Below are 20088 nucleotides of genomic sequence, written 5' to 3'. Positions count from 1 at the left end.
CTCCAGCCACAAATTCCCAAGATCTAACCAAACATCACACTAACAGGCTCCAAGGAAAGTATTTGCTCAGCTGCCTTGCTCAGCATTAGCTGGAAGATGATGATTAAAACCTTTAAAATCAAAGCAAGGAGATTCCCGTTTACATTCCTTCAATTCGGAACGGCTCCCCACTGCGCTCTCCCTGGAAACGAGAGCCTGGAGACCTCCGCAGGCTCACGGCACGGAGTTAAAACCACACCGCCCAGACTGCAGGGCTGTGGCTGCACTGGCTGAGCCTCTCTGAGCCCCATACTTACTTTACTTCCTGCAGGAATAAGCAACACTACTCGGCAGATGAACTGGGTTGGTTTTGCATGGCAGTAACAGGTGCAATTTGTCACTGACGGCTGTACAGTAGCTCCGAGACAATCATGCTGATATAACGTAAGCACTCACAAGGCCTGAGCTCCTGAGACACTGAATTGATCTCAGTGGTAACTGAAAAACTGCACCGTTACTTCATTTCTCACTAACTGCAGGGCTGTTAGGCTCTGCCTCTTGTGAAGAACACAGACATTTCAGAGCTGAGCTCTCAGCACTGTGGCTGCAGGTCAGCTGGAGCAACAGGGAAGGGGTCTCCTGAAGCTCTGTAAAACCACGTGCTCAAACACTGCTTTATTAAGTCCGCTTCACAAGCCCTGCTGAGCCTCAAGGCAAGGAGCTGCTCTGTTCTATTGGCCACGACTGGTCCCACCTGACCCAAATGATGAAAAACACTCTGGACTGTACACAGGCAGATACACGGACCTACAGCAGTGAGCACGAAGTGTTAAGGTGCAGTGAAAAGTGGTTTAAACAGAATATTATCGGGCTGGGCTGTACCTGTGAGCTCTGAACACACGAGTCCCAGCCTGAATGCTGATATCGGAGGATTCTCCGCTTTTAAACAGCGAAAGCAAATCCGCTCCAAGCACAGAGGCCGGCTCCAGAGCTGCGGTGTCTGAGGGGTGTTCACAGAAGAAAAAAGGTGTTAATGCAGACACGTCTCTGTAATCACAGTAAAACTGCATGCAATGTGCTGCTGGGACTGACAGTGAATGGTTTTACGTTAAGGGAAGGAGAGAGCTGAGCTCCACTGAGACAAGTGCCTCTTCTTCAAGGGTCCCGAATGGAGATCCCTAACAGCCAATCATGAGGCTCAGTCAGACCCCTGGGCAGATAAGAGGCCCGAGTGAGCAGCCAGGAGGCTGCGGGACCGAGCACACGGGGGCTCACCCGAGAGACCGCTGGCTTCCGTGGCCCCTGTCCTGCGGCGTGCATCGGGCACCTCCTCGCCCCCGGCCCTCTCCTCGCCCGGCCGCGGAGGGCTCACCCTCCGGTCCGCGGTGTACACGAGCCTGCAGGCGCGGGGGAGCGACAGCACAGATCAGATCCCCCTGCGTGCACGTGCCAGCACACATGGTTGCAAGGAACCCCAGGAAACAGGGGCTGGCAACACAGAGCAAGACCACACGGGATCACCCTAGCAAAACACCCTGAGATTCCAAACCAGGACAAAAAAGCACAGACACCTTGGAGGAATAAAAAGGGCATACCGACATACCTAAGATCTCATACAGCAACACTAGCTCTTACACCTGATCAAAACGTCTTACAAAAGTCAATGCATTTTTTAGATTTGATTCATTTAGGCTGTTTTCTGCTGCCTTCAAGATTCCTCCAGCTGCCAGATGTGCACACAATCCAGATCAGCAAGAACTAGATAGATAGACAGATAGATAAGACTTTATTGATCCCGAAGGGAAATTGATGTGTTACAGCAGTCCAGCCCAAGACGAGCAAAAAAAAAACAGACATCAGGATAGGCAAATAATTTGAATACGTACAGTAATACAAAATAAATATAATATAAAATAAAATAAATAAAAATAAATACATAGGTGTGTGCAAAATATGATCATAGTCACTGTAAAAACAATAATATATGTGCAAAATGTGCACAGGTATATACAGATTGAGTGTCCAAAAAGTACAATGGAGCAACATGCTGTCCATAGACGAGCAAATGAAGGGCTAACAGTCCTAGCCTAGGGCAGCGTTATACACCTGAGCAGGTGTTTGCAATAGGAGGCTGCCTCCTTACCCGGCGCAGGGTTCCTGAATTGCCCCACTCACACAAAGAGTGGTAATACCATGCTCACCTATTTGTGCTGCCTTGCAGCACCTGTACTGATCAGCCATCATCCATGCGAGACAGTAATGGCACTGTAGCATCTCAGCACTTCCTGACAGCACTCCAGCCTGAGGGCTTGAAGAGAGCTTGTGCACAACAAACACTCTGCACAAAGGGGCTGAGTGGCAAACCCACACACATTGCATTATTCTATATAAGTGGGGGAATAATTTGCACATTTTTACAATCATAAACTGCGATCTCTTATCAGTGCACCCTGAAAATAAACCACTCCTGCCGATATGAGATACTTTTCATGACTAAAAAAGACTAATTATGATGGGCACAGCAAATCAGGCAGGAAATCAATATAAAAGCAGATGCAATATTAAAAGAAAGATGTAAGATTTTACTCATACTGAAGAATAAAGATTTATTAGCAATGCAGGACATTGTAATTGTAGTGCTAATTTAGTAACGGAGATGTCTATTTGTCTCTTTCCTCTGCTACAGCCCAGGCAGGCCTGTGCCTGCTCAGGGGTCTCTCAGCTCCAGATGCCCCACAGATGCTCAGTGCTGCCGAGGTGCGAGGGGTCAGTCACAGATCCACCTCCACAAGCAGCAGCAGGAGCACGTGTTCCTGCTGGAATGCTGTGACCTCAGGACGAGACCTCCTGTCTTCCTTGACTTAGATCACTTAGAACATGCTATTCATTCCAGGTTCACACCTTCACAGCTTTGGTTGGACAGAAAAGCAGTACTACATTTATACGATGTATTAATCAAACCAACCAAGAACGGAGAGCTCAGGTGGAACACCTCAGGACAACACAGCAGTGCTTGTTTTCAAATAGAATTGTCTCCTTCCAACGTTAAAACTAGGACAAATCTGCAATGAGAGTCCAGCAGACCCTCTTGTGAGGGTAAGTACGGGCTGGTGAAAATTGTTACAGGTAAAAATATTTTTTTTCTTTTCTCTTTCCTTCAGCGTGGAATAAACCCTTACCTGTTCCTGTGCAGCCTACGCATGCTGACGCAGCTCCCTACTAGAATTCCTCCAACACACTAAATCAACTTGAAAACCACACCAACACCCTCTATTTCCCTATTTTTGCTGGGGAGTTTGAAATTCCCCACACGTACCTAGACAGCAACAGCTCTAAGATGAGACAGGCTGTCAAGAAAATTATCCCCCGTGCACTGACCAACAATGTTTGAAAACAATACCGTAAAAAGTTCTCGAATTCGGGGGGCTCAAAGTTTTCCACTTGGATGCACTCGGAGTTGTGCTGAGAGTCCTGCAGCAGTTCAGGGGCTCTGGCCAGCAGCACGGCTCTGTGGGCCCGGAATGTCGCGGATCCGACACGGAGCACTATGTCCGTCTGGGACTCCTCTGTCAGCAGCCTGGGGAGAGAGGAAACGTCAGAGGGTCAAACTGTTGCACACCAGCTGCGGAACAATCACTTATCTTCAGGGACAAAGTCAAAATCCCACCCCTGACATGTTACAGCTCTGAATGCTTTCAGCTCCCAGTCCCGCCTGTGATGCTCCTTCTCCAGCTCCTACACAGTCACTGGTCCCTGGTTCCGGGCCAGGCACGTGTCCCTGGGGTGCTGATCGTGCAGAGCAGGAGCGCGTTCCTCTCTGTCCCGGGCTGTGGACAGCGACGCGCACGATACTTTCAAACCCAGGTGGGAAGCTTATTTTTTAGACAAGAACTCCGTTCATTCACCCTGCTTTTATTAAAGTATACATTTATCATTCTGCCACATCCTCATTCTGCTTGATCAGTTTCAGGCTGGTGAAACACTCTGGGATGGTTTTTCTTTACGCGATAGGTGATGACCCTTAATAATTTCAATTTCATACTGTACATCGGCCACCGTCTGTAGAAGCACGGGGAGGCAGGAGGGCGAGGGGGTTGAATCTCTAAGCGCAACCAATCCGGACACAGAAATATTTGCATCTTCCAGCATTTTGTAGAGGAAAGAAAGGCGAGGGGAGGTAGTTTCCTCTGGCAGAATATCTTGCATCATCTTTCAAACCGTCTCTATCTTCACAAGGACATTTCCTTACAGCAAGCCTGCTGTCTTTTGTCACATGAAGCGCTGCATTTACACTGCCGACTTTACAGCCACTGTCTGACAAGGCCTCCAGCAAACTGTAACGTGTCGAGCAATGCGCTTGACGGATGTCATTTTCCGCTAGAACGCTTTGATGTTCCCTTCATAAGCTGAGCCAGCTGGGATTTGAACTTCACAAGGCAAAAAATATTGTTTGTGTTCATTAGGTATAGAACATCAACACAGCTTTACAGTGGCTTAGGTGATTATAACAAAACCAGACATATGGCCTGAGCTGGAAACTGTAGTCTGCGCCCGACACAGCAGGGGATGAAACAAATGATGATTTTATCCCAATAAGAAATGCAACGAAAGCCTCCAGCAGAACAGTGGTATAAGCGTCAAAGACTGGAGATTTCACGTGCAAATCCAGCCTCCGAACCCCATTCTATTAACTCCGCCAGAAATGATGTTAACTAAGCCCACAAAAACCCTGTGACAGCACACAACCGCTGGGGCATCGCCGTGAGTCTATCAGGCTCATGACAAACAAACAAACACACTGAAAATCCATCATTAAACAGAACCCCAAGTTGATTACTCCCCCTAACAGACTGCGAAGTGGGATGAACTCCACATGCCCAGTGATCCACAGCGCCAGACAGAAGAAACCTGGAGCACGGCGGTGTCTGAGCCCGCGGGCTGCTGGGAGAACAAGACCACGACGCTCATGGGAACTCCTGCCAGCAACCGGACCGGCTGCACACAGCACGGTTTACTGTTCCCTGGCCCGGCTGGAAGACCGGACCTCACAGCACATCGCAGGGTTTCTCCAGGTTCTCTTCTCCACTGGCGCTGGCTCATAGCGCAGCTGTACAATTTGACACCACAAAAGCTGCGTGGAGAGGAAACAACACACCCAGCCGAAACTCTCGACACCAGAGTGCACCTTGGACAACACGATCCCCCGTGCCCAACACACAGTGGCAAAGCCATACCGGTCTAAACCCCTCAGACGAACCCGGAGGACCGATCGGCAAGGTCTCGGGTGGCCAAGCAGGTGACCTATAAGAGAGCAGTACAACTGTGGGAATCGGAGGGGCAGGTTTGTCACTGAGCACCAAGGACTCCCAGCTGCGAGGCATGACAGGGTGGCAAAATGAAATAAAATCCCCTCCCGTCTCTAACGCTGTGCCCTCGGGGTGAGTGATCCCAGGACAGAAAGAGAGCTGAAAAGGAATCTGGACACCCAGTGCGCTATGAGCACGAATCCAACTGGCTCCTGTCTTGATGTACTACTGGGACACCAGTCATGTTTCCGCACCGGTGAAAAAGCAGAATTTGACCACTAGAAAACACCCAAGACAACCAGCAGAACCCTTTCACTTGAGCCCAGTGACTCATCCAGCACATATTTAAATGTACAAGTCTATGCAGATAGACTTATTCAGGACTAGAATTAAATCTTCTCAAATCTGTTTCCTATTTTTTATTTATTGTAGTAAAAACACCCTGGTCTAGTCGCAAAATTTAGTATAAACAAATATCAAGTTTAAGTCTTTGAACATACATCTTTGCAAATGCCAGTGGGATTTACATTCTACCAGTACGTACAAAAATTGAACAATTCGGTGAGACGGACAACACTCTTGTGTCAAAGCTGGTTTGCTTGTCCTACAGGTGGTTTAACTGCTGCCCAAATCTCACGCGAGACCTGCGATCAGACACGCTTGACCGGCTGGGCAGACACGCAGTCGGACCTACACCTCTGGACCGCGGTCTCTCTGGAGCTGCGGGACCCACTCAGAACCAGCACTGGGTCAGCGAGGCGCGTCAGAGGGAAGCAGCCGGCGCAGACGCCAAGGAGGGAGAGAGACAACACCCCGCGGTCCGGACCAGGGGAGCCGCGCGGCGCAGTGGGACAGGCCGGCCGGTCTCTGCAGGGTTTCGGGGTGTCTCCACAGCTGGCTCCTCTAACACCAGCCAGAGCAAACACCTCACCTGCCACCTTCACAGGTTAGTAGCCAGAACTTCATTCACCACCGAAATAATAATAAATTCAAAATGCAAAACCCGTGTTCTCCCTTCTATTATAAGAAAATGAAAACCAGTGAACGGGGAGGGGTCTCTAAAAAGCATCTACTGTCCAGCTGTGTCCTTTCACCACCTCCAGCCACTGCTTCGGATCAGTGTCTTTTCTCAGACAAAGCAAACTGGGAAACTTCTGATTAAGACACCACAAGGGGCACAGCTGATGGACTCACGTGTTCATTAACATGCATGAGGCAGAGAAAGACAGAGCTCGCTATTAAAACCTCTTACTGATCTTGGCCTCCAGAGCCAGTTTCCACCTGGGACTTTCTCCCCATTTTGTTATGCCTCTGCAACAGAACACAGGAGAGGCCTGGCTCGGGTCTTAAACTGAAGCTCAGCAGTTATCGGCCTAGGGCAGCGCTGGAGTCTTCCGGGCACTGGCAGCACTCAAGAGTGCTGAGTCCCCAGGTAGTGTTTTACCAGCCGTAGTCAAGGAGATGAGAGATGTTGTTCAGAAGCCACTGACACGGCTCTTCCAGCAGTCCTTCCAGACAGGGGTCGTACCCAGGGACTGGGGGGTTTCAGGGCCACGAGGGAAGCAAATACCAGGCCCTGCTGGGACTATTGTGAGGGACTGTCACCCCTCGGTGTCCCCTCAAGTGGTTACCTGTGGAGATCTGTGGCCAGGCAGGACGCCAGGGCCTCCTTCAGCTTCTGTCTGGCTCTCCTCTCTTTGGTGTGGCGTTCCTTGGCGGCATCTGCCCTGGTGCTCGCTGGAGTCGCAGCCATAAGGAGCTCAGATCCCCTGTACCCACGGGGGGGGGGGGCTGGCCAGGCACCTCTCTAGTCGGGACAGAGAGGCCGTCACTTGAGTAAGTCACACGCCACTTACCGAATATGCAACTTGAAACGCGCTGGAAGTAAGGGACTTCATGGAGTGATCCAAAGACACTAGGTAACAGTATAACTGGCAGGTTAATCTTTTAAACTCTGTAAATTACCGTCTTACACGTACTAAGTATTTTTAAAAGAAGTATCGACTGGCGCGATTATTTCGGCCGAAAACCTTTTTTTTCTTCCCCTGTAACAGCACGGTTACTCTGCACTTTTAAGAGCGGGAACCGTCACCCGAGCCGAACTTTACTTTCTAGGGACAAAGTACTGAGACCTGGACCGCTTTCGACGCGATGAAAAGCCAGGAATTGCTCTGATGGCTCTGGCCAGCCCGCAGTTCCTCCAGTAAAACAGCGGCTTCACAAAAACACCGTGGATTGATCCATATACACTCACTCCTGACCTGTGGACTACATCACCTGGCCGTGTGCGCGTAATGCTCACTTCAGCAGTTACTACACCCCTGGAGGGAAGATCTCACTTTCGTACTTGCTGGTCCATGGCGCGGCCGTGATGCATGCACCACCTTCGCCATGCAGTGCGAAGACTTTAAAACAGAGCTACCGAGACGCCACGGGCTGTTTAAAAAGCACTTCACCTACTTAGGGGAGAGGCACTTGTGCTGTGTTATTCCTGGTCAACTGTGTAGTTTGTAACCTGTACGAGGCCACATGAAGTGCTTTTGCTTTCACGTGTGAACGGCCGGCAGCCCGTGGATCACGCCCCCGTGGTGCACCAAATGGAAACTCACATCTTGCCCGACCCGAATCGGCTCAAGCAGAGCTCAAGCAGAGCTCAAGCAGAGCTCAGGCGCCGTCCTCACCCTCCGCTCCAAACACAGCGGCCACGCGAGCCGGTGACGTCCCCGCGGAACCGCGCATGCCCGCCCCGGCTCTACCGTACAGTCGCGTCAATAAACGCATCCGTGATCTGGGTCCTAGTGCGACTGGGCTTCATGTACAAACATTTGCCTTGCAGACGCACAAGCCACCATCTAACATAAACGGGGTTAGGTGTGAAACGGAATACGCACTCAAGAGAGTGGGTAGACTATAGTGAATTAGCAAAACACCTCAAGATTGGAATCTGAGTCATCCGATTTCATGATACAGCAATTACAACCTCACATGCGCATTTTAGGTGATTCATGTCTATCTTTCGTTCGTGCCGGCACTCTTCCCCCTCCCCCAAATGTAACTGCAGGAATTAATGGGAAGGATATAAAAGCGAGGTGTTGCAAAAGAAGTACGAAATTGTTTGACAAAAACGATGCGCGTTGCTGGGAGTTTACGGTAACCACTATGCAACACGCTCAAAGCATCTTGGGTATTGTAGGACACGCGACCTCTCCACCTTTCTAGCCTCGCTTTTTTAGAATAAAACTCCTCACCTTGGCTCTGCATGTACTGTAGCTACCCCTGCCTTACTCTCGTGAATAACCAGTTCAAATAAATTCAATCTTTGGTTTAATCTGTTCTGAGGAAGTGGACCACGCGGTGTCGCTGCGGGAATGAGTCTGCAGCCGGTCGGGCGGGTTGTGGGTTCTGACCCACTGCTGCAGACACACTTAAAATAACTTGGACTTGCATCTCCAAGGCGTTAAACTGTCGCATCAACTATCACTTTTGCAGTTTTTAATAAGCTTGAAAATGGGGGTCGATCCGGCCAGGGAAGGTGAAGGAATTTCTCTCCTGGAGCGCAGAGCTCGCCGCCACACCACTGTACCACCCTCACAGGGCAGCTGAAAAAACACCTTAGGCCGATGACACAGAGTACTCTTTCGCCAACCGGCGAACAGGTCAACGGAGGTCTCTTGTGTTGACTTTTCAGATCAGCTGAACAAGCGGAGACGAATCCTTTCTGATCTAATCAAGTCCGGGACCTCCAGGGGGACCAGATTCACGAAGCTCTCTGTGGCTTCAGCCGAGACGATCTCTTGCTGCTGGTCACTTTCAGGAAGGCAATACAGGCGTTGCATACATGTCTAAAGAACGGGATACATACGAAAGACCAGAGATGGGCAGAATTTCCTTTGTTATTTATTTGCTTAAAAAATGAATGGGGTGCAGAATTGGCTCAGTGAATTAGTAAATGCAGGAAGGGATACAAAAGTTTACAATATTCAACGATCACTTTATGTACAGGAAGATAACAATATTCCAGAAGAGCAGAACGATTGTCAAAAATACAAATATGAAGAACGCTATTTTAAGACAACATCACCTGATACAGAAGGCAAGAGAAGAGTGCTCCAATAGTTCTGTCCAGTTTAAAAGAAACCGGGCTCTTGTGACACCTAGCACACAGCTCCCTGGCTCGGGGACAGTCACAGAAACAGCACACGTGTCATCGTCACACGGAGAAATTAGTCAAAGGCACCACACAATACAAATCACTAGGAGACTTCTGCCCCGTCTGGACACGCCACACTGACTTACAAATTTTAAGGCGAATGTTATATGTGCAAAAAGTTGTTGTTTTTTTTAAATGGTGCAATGCACTGAAATGATCAAATGTGCTTTCTTCGAGTTTCACTTTCGATAAACTTGTTTAAAAAAATATTTGAAGTGTTGTAAAAACCCAGCGGCCCGCTGGCCCTGCGGGCGAGGGGAGGGGGCTCAGCTCCTGCAGCACCTCCAGCCCTCCCCCTCCTTCAGGAACGTCCACATCAGGGTGTTGACGATGTCCGGCTGCTCCTGCTGCAGCCAGTGGCCGGCGCCGGAGATGATGTTCAGCCGCAGGTGGTTCCGGACGTAGAGCCGGGAGGCCTCCGCCATCTCCTGCTCCAGCAGGGCATCCCTCTCGCCCCAGAGCAGCAGCACCGAGGACCTCACCTCCTGCTGAGTCAGGGGCAGGGAACTGCGGAGCCAGAGCAGACGCGCGAGGGCCCTGGTGTTAGACTCGGCGGGCGAGAGCCCTCAGCGCAGGAATGAAGAAGAGGGCGGGTGGTATACTGACACAGCCCTCCGAGCACACAGCTCACCTGCCTGCTGCCCCTCTCCAGCTGCGCTGCTGCAGTCAGGAGGCAGCTGAGGGGGGGTCGGGGCTCTGTGCTGTTTCATACCACTGCCGCAGATTCACTAACGGCTTCAGTTTATTTTGTGAGAAAAAGCCTGTTCTTGAACTGCTCCTGGGGATGATTTTCAATGAGGATGTTTAACAGCACAATGCATTTCTGCATCGAACAAAGACTTATGTAAATCCATCAAATGCGATGGCTACCGCATAACTCTTATTGGATTAGAATTAAGCACATTTTCCCTGCCTGGTAGATCTCACTAACTGCACAGACTTGCTGTTACAGCCCTTATATCATCAGACAGCCTCTTTGCTGTTTTAAATGTAAAGGAACTTGATCACATACAGTATATCTTCACGTCTCAGGGCTGTGTGAGAAGAGATCAAGGGAAATAATGGAAATGGAATCATCTGATTAGAAGTATGTGACTTCAACATTGGACCAAAGGAATGAATGTACTTTCATAAAGTACGTGAGGGAAATGACAATATATACCGCACACCCTTTTAAACACGAGATAATTCAACAGTAAGTGGATCCCAAAGGGGAAAAGGAGCAGAAATGGAAATCCACAATGTGCAATACCAGCCTGCACCACAAGAGGGCAGCGCTGATACATGGTGCTCGCTGGACGCAGCCTGGGCTTGAAAATTCCAATTGGCAACATAGTGAAATGAGGTCCCAGTTAAAGGGAGCAGCCCCTCAGGGTGTGCAAGTTGTGTCAGGGGAATCGAACTGGTTTCAGAAGCCCACCCCCCTCCTGTCTCGGCCGGCTCCACCACCCACTCGCTGCGCCGTCAACGAGTCTGAATCGGTGACGCAAAAGGCCATTTTCCCGGAGGACACCAGAGAGGACGCACACAAGGCGTATCTCTCCAAATCCATGCAGCTCAGCGGGTCTGTACCTGAAGATGTTCCTGTAGTAGTTGAGGGGGCCGGTCAGGGCCCCAGGCTGGGAGAAGACGTACAGGTAGGCCTCCGTGTCCTCCGAGCGGAGAGAACTGCTCTTCCATCGTACCCCGGCTCCCCGGCTGGGGAAGAAGCCCTTCAGAGCCTGAGGACAAGAAGGCGACGGTCAGCAGTTGTGCCAGGAGCACCTTCCAGCCTGGCGTTTAGACACCTGCCTGTGGTGGCGTTGCAGTTGCATGTACTGTAGGAGCTCCAAGAGGGCGGTGGCGGCGGTGCTCTGCCCCTAGTGACAGCACAGTGAACTGCAGGCTGAGTTCGCCAGAGGCTGCACCTGGGCCAGAGGCTGGGGCTCAGTCTGGAGCCAGACTATCTTGTGGGGGGGAGGGGGGGAGGACTCGGCTGGAACTGCCGCCTCTTTGCAGAGTGAAATGAACCCTCTCCTGCGAGAAGAGATGTAACTCAGCCAGAGTCAGTTCTGGCTTTGCGTTCACTGAGAGCGTGCACGTACGGCGATTCATACTGTAAAACAGCTCTCGCACCTCAGCTTTCTGACCACAAACTGCCGCTGCATTGCAAATTGAAACTGTTAAACGCGCAGGGACGTCAAGAGATGGAGACAATACTAAAGCTTCTGCTGAGAGTTTTACTGCCCTTCAGATGCACAGGATCATGCAGCATTTTGGAAGGACAGAGCTGACTGTTTAATGTACTGTACCCATCTCTGAAATAAGTGAATCAATCCATATTAATCAATGTATATTTGCGATGGCACACTCTGCAACAGGGCACCCTGCAGAGCTATACATCAGCTGACGTGACTTGATACTAAAGAGTCCTGGGCTGCACCACCATTCCACACCCGTGGCTGAAATCAAATCCAAACTGCACGACTGCAAGTCTGGAGCTGCCTTCCTTCTGCTGCCCCCTGGACCCCAGCAGCCAGCGCAGGGGCTGTGATCTGAGACGGCTGAATGAATCCAAGGCCTGTTCCACAGCTGGCCTGCGATGGCTCGTAACTCCAATAACCAGAACCCTCTAACCTAGCAGAACGTATCCCACCTTCGGGACGTACTGTACCAAAGCCACCTACGTATCTGCGGACACCAGAAGCCTGCGCCCGATCTTTCTGAGCTGTGCTGGGAGACCTTGCTCACCTTGAAGTCGTCAACGGAGAGCATCAACTCCGGGAGGCGTGGCAGCTGGAAGAAGAAGATGCAGCTGCACTTGGCCAGCTGCAGGGGGCGGCGCAGAGCGTAATCTGGAGGCACAGAAAAGCTTCAGCTGGACTCTGACATCGGGCTGGCCTTGCGCAAAGGGCAAGAACAAAACCCAAGAAGAAGCTACGGCAAAACGGGGACATTTCCGCGGGTCTCTCCCCGAGGGCGGGCTCTCACGGGGCTGGAGAAAGGAAGCTGAGTGAGCAAAACGCTTTCAGGGCTGCTGGTCGGCAGAGGCAGAAATGGAGGATTTAGAGACGCAGCAGGGCTGACAAACACAAGAGCGGAGAGCCGAGGAGGAGCACAGGCCAGAGCATCTAGACGAGAGCCAGCGAAGCAGAAAACAAGAGGGAACAGAGAGACCTGCAGATCTGTAGAAATGGGAGAGGTTGAACATGCTATGACGTTTTTTTTTTCCAATGAAAGACGTATCATTATCACTTGCTGTCAATAAACTAAAAAAAAAAACTAATAAAACAAATAAAACTGACCTATCGAAAACTTCTACAAAAAGATCACTTATATCCCAGCACAGGTGCACAGGTTCCCCGCATGCAGTGGGTGCAGGCTTACCTGCGAACACAGAGGGATGGGGACAGTTTAAGACGATCAGCTTGGTCACCATCTCTGGGTAGTGGATAGCAAACAGCCAGGCCACCATCCCACCCCAGTCGTGGCCGACCAGGTGGCACCTGTTATAACCTGGCGAGAGAGAAACCCTGTCAGTGCCGCTGCCAGTCTAGGACAGCTGCATTCTGAAAAGGACCAGCATTTCCACACGTGCTGCGAAATTACCATTGGACCAATCTACCCCAGTGAGGACAGGGCCCGGGACAGCGCTCCTGCTCCCCAGAGGAGAAAACCAGCAGCGCATCGTTACTCTTCGAACCGCCAGCTCGTTAGCAGGAGCTGGAGCTCGTTTACAAGACGGTAAGGGCGGTGGAGCTGATGGGCCTGTGGGAAAGACCGACAGGCCCGCAGGTCCACTTCGAAAGCCTTGCTGTCGCAGCGCACATTCGGAGCAGTGCCGACTTATTCACACGGAGGGAGCTGTTAATACTGAGCCTCCTGTTCAGATAGACCAGAACGTGTTTCACAAAGAGCCGCTCCTGTGGTAAAGCAGGTTCACCCTGCAGTGGCCTGCAGAAGCACAAGGTCCAGGGGATGAGGAAGAAGAGATGAAGGGGGAAGTGACTATCTGGCAGGGCGGAGGCTCTGTGAGAGAGCAGTAACTCATCCCAAGCGCTCAGACAGCTCCAGAAACACACCAATCTCCTTTTCCCAGGATGCCCCGGACAGGTGAGGCCTGTAAACTCGCCGGCGGAGCCACAGCCTGCTCCACACGGGGCTGGTTCCACTCGCCGTACCCCAAGGTACCTGCTGAAACCGGCTGGCCAAGGTCATGTATTGTGTAAATGTGTGTCTCCGAGGACAGCCTTTTCCCCACCTGTGAAACATGACGCATGTTACTAATCGTGGTGCTTCGCTTCTCCGAGAGACTGTGGGAAGTAGGGAGGTATATGAAATTGCAGTTAAGCTTTGGCAAAGACTGATGTCTAGGAAAGTGGAAAAAAAACCTCTAAAAACAAGCCTTTAAATGTAACTCAGAGAAGGTGGTTTTAGAAGAGCAGGCTGTTGTCTCAGTTTGCTGACACACTGCAGACCTCAGGTCCCAGATACTGAAAGAACTGAGTGATTTTACTGGGTGATTTAACACACCCAGAAAAGGCCAAGAACGGGGCTGTACTGACGTTGTGTTTTTTTTTTGTTTCAGACGGCACAGATATTTTTCGAGAGGTGGAAAACATTTCAGAAACCTACACATCGTGGAACGAAACAAATCAGACATCAGACACGAACACGAACCAGGAGGCAGAAGTGGAAACCCAGAACAGGAGGCAGTTCATTACACAAAGGGTTGTGGGAGCATGGAACAACTCCACCATCGACCAAGGGGGCTACGTGGTCAGACTGGCCTCCTCTCTCTTGTGGCCTTTGTGCAGTTCTTATGCTCCGCGGAGAGGCCGAGCGGCCGGTCGCTCACCCAGGCACTCCACGATGTCCCTGACATCCGTGATGAGGTGCTCCAGCCGGTAGTTCTCTGCCCCCGCCGGCATGTCGGACTCCCCGTACCCCCGCATGTCCACCGCCACCACCCGGAACTCGCTCTTGAACTCCCGCAGCTGGTGGCGCCAGGAGAACCTGTGGCGACCCGGGCAACAGCTCAGCGGACGGCGGGCGGTCACTGTGTCCGCATTCGGCCAAGCCCGCGCGGCTGCGCCCATTCCTGCTTGGCAAGAACACCACGCTGGGGCGGCAGGCGACCCCCTCCACGGTCTCACGGGGTCTCGCACACGCTTAAACACGTTACACCTTTCAAACTGGGCTCCTACCCTCCTCTCTCACAGCGGGGGGTAATCTTTGCACGAGATAAAGAGGCCGTTAGCTTCGACGGTAAGTAGCGTTGTCATTGTTAGAACCGAAATAGCACACTAATTCTAGTTCCTGGCTGCTCTTTAGATGTACCTTCTTGGCTGTAAAGAAGGAAAAAGAAGCAGGGTGCCCTTGCAGGGCAAGCACACAGATCGTGGGTGCTGGCGACAAGGACAGTGGCCCTATTTAAACTGCAGAAAATGCATGATGACACACTAGGTCATTCATGTACAAACTCCCTGCTGTTAGAAGCAGCTTTTATAGTCAGCATTTTCTGGCAACACAACTGCCCTTCAGTTCAGGGGATGCCCTTGATAAAAACAGCTATTTATACTTTAGAAAAAGGCAAGAACATAAGAGAACTGATCCAAGTGAACACAGCCAAGGGGCTCGTGCTTACTGCTGTCTGCAGACACAGGCAGTAAGAGCAGATCGCTGAGCTAACTGCACTGTTGGCTGTGGAGCCTGCCGAGCCCGGCTCAGCTTCTACCCGTGGAGACTGTTGTGTTAAGTGTGACAAAGTGTGTCTTCTGATCCGGTCTCTCTGTCCCCTGTCTGTCCGGCAAGCAGGTACAGTAAGGGCTGTCCCAGTCCAGACCCATGCCAGGCGGAACTCTGCAACACTGTCAGACAAGCACAGAGCTGCGTGTCTGCGTTCAGACATGAGCTAAATCCATGTTATCCGGTTCTACTCCTGTGCCCACTCACTCTCCTGTGCCCCTCTGTGGTGGAAGCAAGTACCCATGATTCTCAGAGCGCCCCACCTGTATCCAGCCCTGCCCAAAGTGCAGGTCCAGTGATCTCCCCCCCCTCGCATGCTGGCTCATGAATAGACCACATCACTCTAAACTCCAGCAGGTTCTTGCTCTCAACTTTAAGAAACAACAACACCTTGAAAGCATAAAATAAAAACAAAGAAGGACTTGTTTCGAATTTCGAGAAAAATAAATACCCAGCGTTTCTTCCTCTTTCCTCTTTTGTGTAACACTCCCAGGACGGAAGTATGCTGGAGGTAATAAACCCAGCAAGCCAAGGAAACCCAAATCACTCTGAATGTCTCTTGGAATGAGAAAGAGAATCTAATCTCTGTTCGCGACTCATGAGCTGTACATGTGCAGCCATGCACACTGGATTCTGCCATCTGAATAATTAACTGCTGTCTGCTTTTCTACAAGGCTGTTTGGCAGATTCATACATGAACTAGTTTCCTGCAGCTGACAGTCTTAACCTAGCCTGTTCTAGCTGCAGCTGCACCCTGGTCCACATCGTGTAATGAAGGGTTTATCTTAAAAGGGAGAAGAGTCAGGGAAGCTGTAAATCAGTTGGATTCCCACAGGTAGTGAGAAAAAACTAGGAACATAAAGCCAACGGCTCTGGTTCCTGCCTGCCAGGATGGGTTATTCTGCTGGTTCAAAAGCTGCGGTGCATTGCCACTGCTGCAGCAGAACCACCCACGTGAGTCCGGACTCGTCCCTGCGAATGCTGCTTCAAAGACGCTCGCTGGTGGACCAAGGTGAATCAGAGGGAGAGTTGTGGGTCTTTCTGAGTTCTGTTCTCTTTGTTTCAGCCTTTCACACTGACGTTGCCCAGGCCGAAAGATTAAGGTCCTGGTCTCTGGTGCAGTTTCTCACTCCCCCCACCGATCTGGGGTGCAGGGGGGGCGTGGCCCCTCAGAGGCAGTGTTTAAGTGCCGAGACCCCGCCAGTGTACGTATTCTAACCTGCAGCCGGAATTCCTGTCGGTCCGGTTTCCTACCTGTGTCTCCCAGCCCTGGTGTGCGTGTGGACGGGAGTGGAGCTGAAGGGGCGGATGGCAGGAAGAAGGGATGCGTGTGGGGATGGAGGAGTGCACAGATGCTCGTGTGGATAGGGGTGCAGGAATGGATGGATACATGCCAGACGTTTTACCAGAACTCTGGGAATCCGTGCAGGAACAGCAGCAGGGGTTTGCCTCTCTCGCCGGCAGCCACATAGTGGAACCTCAGCCCGGACTCCTGCGGACACAGGGAGAGACCGGGCTGATCACCGCCTCCCCCTGGCCAGCTCAGGCACGCAGCAGGACTGACGCAGGCCTCTCAGACGCACCCCGACAGCGGACGTGCGCCTGTCTGCCTCACTGGTGCTCCTGCACGCTAATCCCTCCCTCGGCGACGGGGAAGGTGGTTTGTTTCCAGACTTACAGCTTCAGACGAACTGGACGTGATGTGCGGCGCACACAGAATTGACAGCACGTTTCAGGAGTGTTTAACGCCGACGATGCCCTGTCCTGTCTGGAGCAGGGGTGGTGCCATGGGTGAGGACCGGTGTATCTGTCTCTGCGTGCCCTCTGTTTCTGTCAGACAGCTCTGAACTGACACCAGCCCAGGAGAAGCCCCGGGGACATTGTGAAAACTGAATTACTATCAATCCAATGTCTGTGGGGGTAAAGGTGTACTACTGTATAAGACGTGAACACCTCTGATGGAAAATAAGACTCTACACCGAGTGGAACCTAGCATTTAAAAAACAAAGTTAGGGCACGACTATTTTCTGCTTCCGTGACACCCGAAATAATGAGATATTCATAGCGATTTCTGATCACCGGTGTATTGATCGCCACAGGGCTCTGGAACCGAACAGGTATGCTAACCCCGCCAGGCAGAGGTGACCTACACTCAAGAAACACGTCGCCGCCAGGAGCAGTGGTTTCCTCAAGCACCCCGCAAGAGCAAGCTGGCAGCCCAGCTTCAGGGAGGACTGGGCAGCCGGGAGAGCCTCCGACACGGGTCCCGGTGCGGCGGTGCTCCGGGCAGCGGGAGCTGTCTTCAGCACCATTCGCTCGGAAACGAAACCCTCACTGAGCGCTGGAGGCACGAAGGAACGGGCCACCAGCGGTGACCGAAACAAAGTGCACTTCAGAAAACAATGTTCGCGCGTCTTAGACCCCGACGCGTTGCGGACGCGTTGTTACGGCGTTTCTTTAATGACCAGTCGCATGACGATCAGCGTTTCAGTCCGATTCACAGACAGGCCCTTTTCCTATCGTTTTCCCCCCGGCCGGTAAGAAGGCAAGGCGCATCTTCCATCGGTACAGCCCTCCTGCCTGTGTAATAAAATGTCCTCCCCGCTCAAGCCCGTGAATTCCGAGAGTCTTACCTTGATTCGCACGTAGCAGTGCGTTCCCAAGGACGTGTCGTTCAGGCAGGCTGGGGGGGCCTCACGGACTCCCCATTGGAAGGTTTTCGTCGGCTTTTGAAGGATGGTCCACAGAAGTTTCAGCAGGGCGACGGAAGCGCAGACGCCGCAATAAGAGTATATCAAGGACCAGTAGCCAATAACTCGAATCTTCAGCGTCAGCCGGGCTGCCAGCAGCAGTAAGTTATGGAGCAGTCTCGCCATCTTTACGTTACAGCAGGGAGAGCTGTGCCTGTGTGGATCGCCCCGGTCGCTGGGCTTATTCCCCTCAACCGCCCTGCGCTGCGCAGGTGATGCTGCACACACCGGACTGCGCTGGCCCGCCTCAGGACTCGCATTCGGCCGCCAGGAGCGCAGCGGTCCGGAGGTCCGGAGGATGCCAGAAAGCGAGCTCAGTGCAATCGCACAGGCTCCACGCGTGCGTGTGACGGGAGGCTGGAGCTGGCGGTTGTATAAGCCAGCCCACCCGAGCTCATAGGGCTGCCCCCCCCCCGCGGGCGACGGCGCAGGCGCGCTCCGGAGACACGGCGCACACCTGTGCCACGTGCCCGTGTTGCGGATCCGCGGGTTCACGCTCCGGGCCCGCAGGATCACGCACGACCCGCGCCAGCGCCGGAGCCCTGAAGAAGCATCTCTGTGCCCAGCAGGCGAGACAGCTGATCGCGTTTTCGGCCGCCGGGGCGCAGGGTGTTCACGCTGCTCGGCTTAGCTCCTGGGGCGTGTATGCGTGCATCACCGCGAGATACAGATTTACTACAGCTCTCGGCATGACACTACTAAAGAGGCTAAGGCAGGCATTACTCACACTTTTCCCACTTAAGGTTCCCCAGTCTTGTAAACACTTATCAAAGAAAAACTCACACATGCCTTTCATTGAGCCATTTGTTTATAAAAGCCTAATTAAATTGCACGAGTACGGATGTGACTTAATCTCAGAATAAATAAACCCATTCACCGGAATATTAGATTTAACCAGAGAAGACATCTGTCTGCGCCGGATTGGCGGTCTGCAGTAAACACTGATATATTGTAATTGTGTTTTATCTTGTGTATTCTTCTTATTTATTGTTGTTGTCGTCATCCTGTCAAGGGCTTTGAGAAGCCACCTTTAAAGGTGCTATATAAAATAAAGTTTATTATCAGTATAAACACGGTCTGCTGGGCGCCGGCCTGCGGAGAGGGGTGAAGAGCGATCTGTCGCGATGCTTTCACACCTGCGGGCTGGCCGAGGACACCAGCAGCTCCCGATTTACTGGACACGGCTGAATGTTTTGAGGCGCTCCAGTCTGGAACTGCGGGCTAGCGTTCGCCGGCATCTGTGCAGCCCGAGGAGGCGGAGAGGAGACCAGCTTCAGGGCTACAGAAGGCCGAGCTCACAGGGGTCCCTCGTCCAGGAGCAGAAGACTAGCAGCAGGCGGGTCCCGCTCACACAGAAAAGAAAGGAGCTGGAGGTGTCGCACTTGCGGAAATGTAAATTTTCCTTCTCGAATCCGCCAGACGAAGCTTCCCGCTTCGGATGCTACTGGTTGTCTTTGAGCATCAGTCTGGAGTCACCAGCGGAGGATTTTTTACACACAAAAAAAACAGCCCTTTCCAAGAAAAGGAACTGTACCTCCCTCTGAGTGAACGGGGGCTTCTCCGTTAGCCTGCGTCAAGGTTTTCAAGATCTGAAACCACCGCTGTACGTAATAGGGAGTACGTTATAGTTTTTCTTAAGCTTCATAAAATAAAACATGGATTTCAAGAGTTTAGTTTACAACTGCCAAATTGATGTGCAAATGCAAGCAAACCCTTTTTCTGCAAACATTCCTGAAATACAGGGAGGTTTTCTTTAACTTTTATAACTTGCATGCGTGTAAGCTAGTATCAGGACGAATATGTGATCTCCGTTATGACTCCCTGACTCCTGGCAGCAATAATGTAAGAACTCATTAAGCCCTGGCCACACTTCTCCCCCAGTGGAAAGGTGAAAGGCAGGGACTCAGCTAGAGAACAGCAGTTCAGTGATCCAGTCAGGTTCATCGTGTGCTGTAAGCCCATTACAAAACCGGGTTAGAAAGTGCCCTAGTGATGCAACTCATCCACTGCCTCTTAAGCAAGCTAATGCAGCACAAAGAGGTTTGTGTGCGTGAAGGAGGGAGCACGATGGCTGGCGTCTTGGTGCAACACACGCAGGCTCAGAACAAGATTGGTT

General features: G+C 51.7%; 2 protein-coding genes across 4 annotated transcripts in view; both read right to left on the bottom strand.

Moving 5' to 3' along the window:
* btbd8 (BTB domain containing 8) overlaps positions 1-8003 on the bottom strand; it is a 32947-nt gene extending 24944 nt beyond the window's left edge. For 2 of the 3 annotated variants that reach the window (XM_069193880.1, XM_069193882.1), the window contains exons 1-5: positions 7895-8003; positions 6917-7092; positions 3380-3556; positions 1255-1376; positions 862-979 (exon numbers count right to left, since the gene is read on the bottom strand). In XM_069193880.1, coding sequence (XP_069049981.1) covers positions 862-979; positions 1255-1376; positions 3380-3556; positions 6917-7038 — 539 coding nt within the window. In that variant the 5' untranslated portion in view covers positions 7039-7092; positions 7895-8003. Of the gene's footprint in view, positions 1-861; positions 980-1254; positions 1377-3379; positions 3557-6916; positions 7093-7745; positions 7868-7894 lie in introns of those variants that run through there. The other variant, XM_069193881.1, reaches the window with a different exon arrangement.
* A 1163-nt stretch (positions 8004-9166) lies between these two features.
* ephx4 (epoxide hydrolase 4) lies at positions 9167-18392 on the bottom strand. The gene is made up of 7 exons (XM_006634801.3): positions 17856-18392; positions 16629-16714; positions 14333-14490; positions 12862-12990; positions 12226-12329; positions 11068-11216; positions 9167-10002 (listed from the first exon to the last, which is right to left on the bottom strand). Exons 1-7 carry the CDS (start codon positions 18096-18098, stop codon positions 9762-9764), a joined length of 1110 nt encoding a protein of 369 aa, XP_006634864.2. The 5' UTR covers positions 18099-18392; the 3' UTR covers positions 9167-9761.
* Positions 18393-20088: the final 1696 nt, after the last annotated feature.

Source organism: Lepisosteus oculatus, chromosome 9, assembly GCF_040954835.1.
Source record: "Lepisosteus oculatus isolate fLepOcu1 chromosome 9, fLepOcu1.hap2, whole genome shotgun sequence".
Taxonomy (NCBI): Eukaryota; Metazoa; Chordata; class Actinopteri; order Semionotiformes; family Lepisosteidae; genus Lepisosteus; species Lepisosteus oculatus.
The sequence above is the reverse complement of the archived record's forward strand: the minus strand, read 5'-3'. Positions and strand labels throughout refer to the sequence as shown.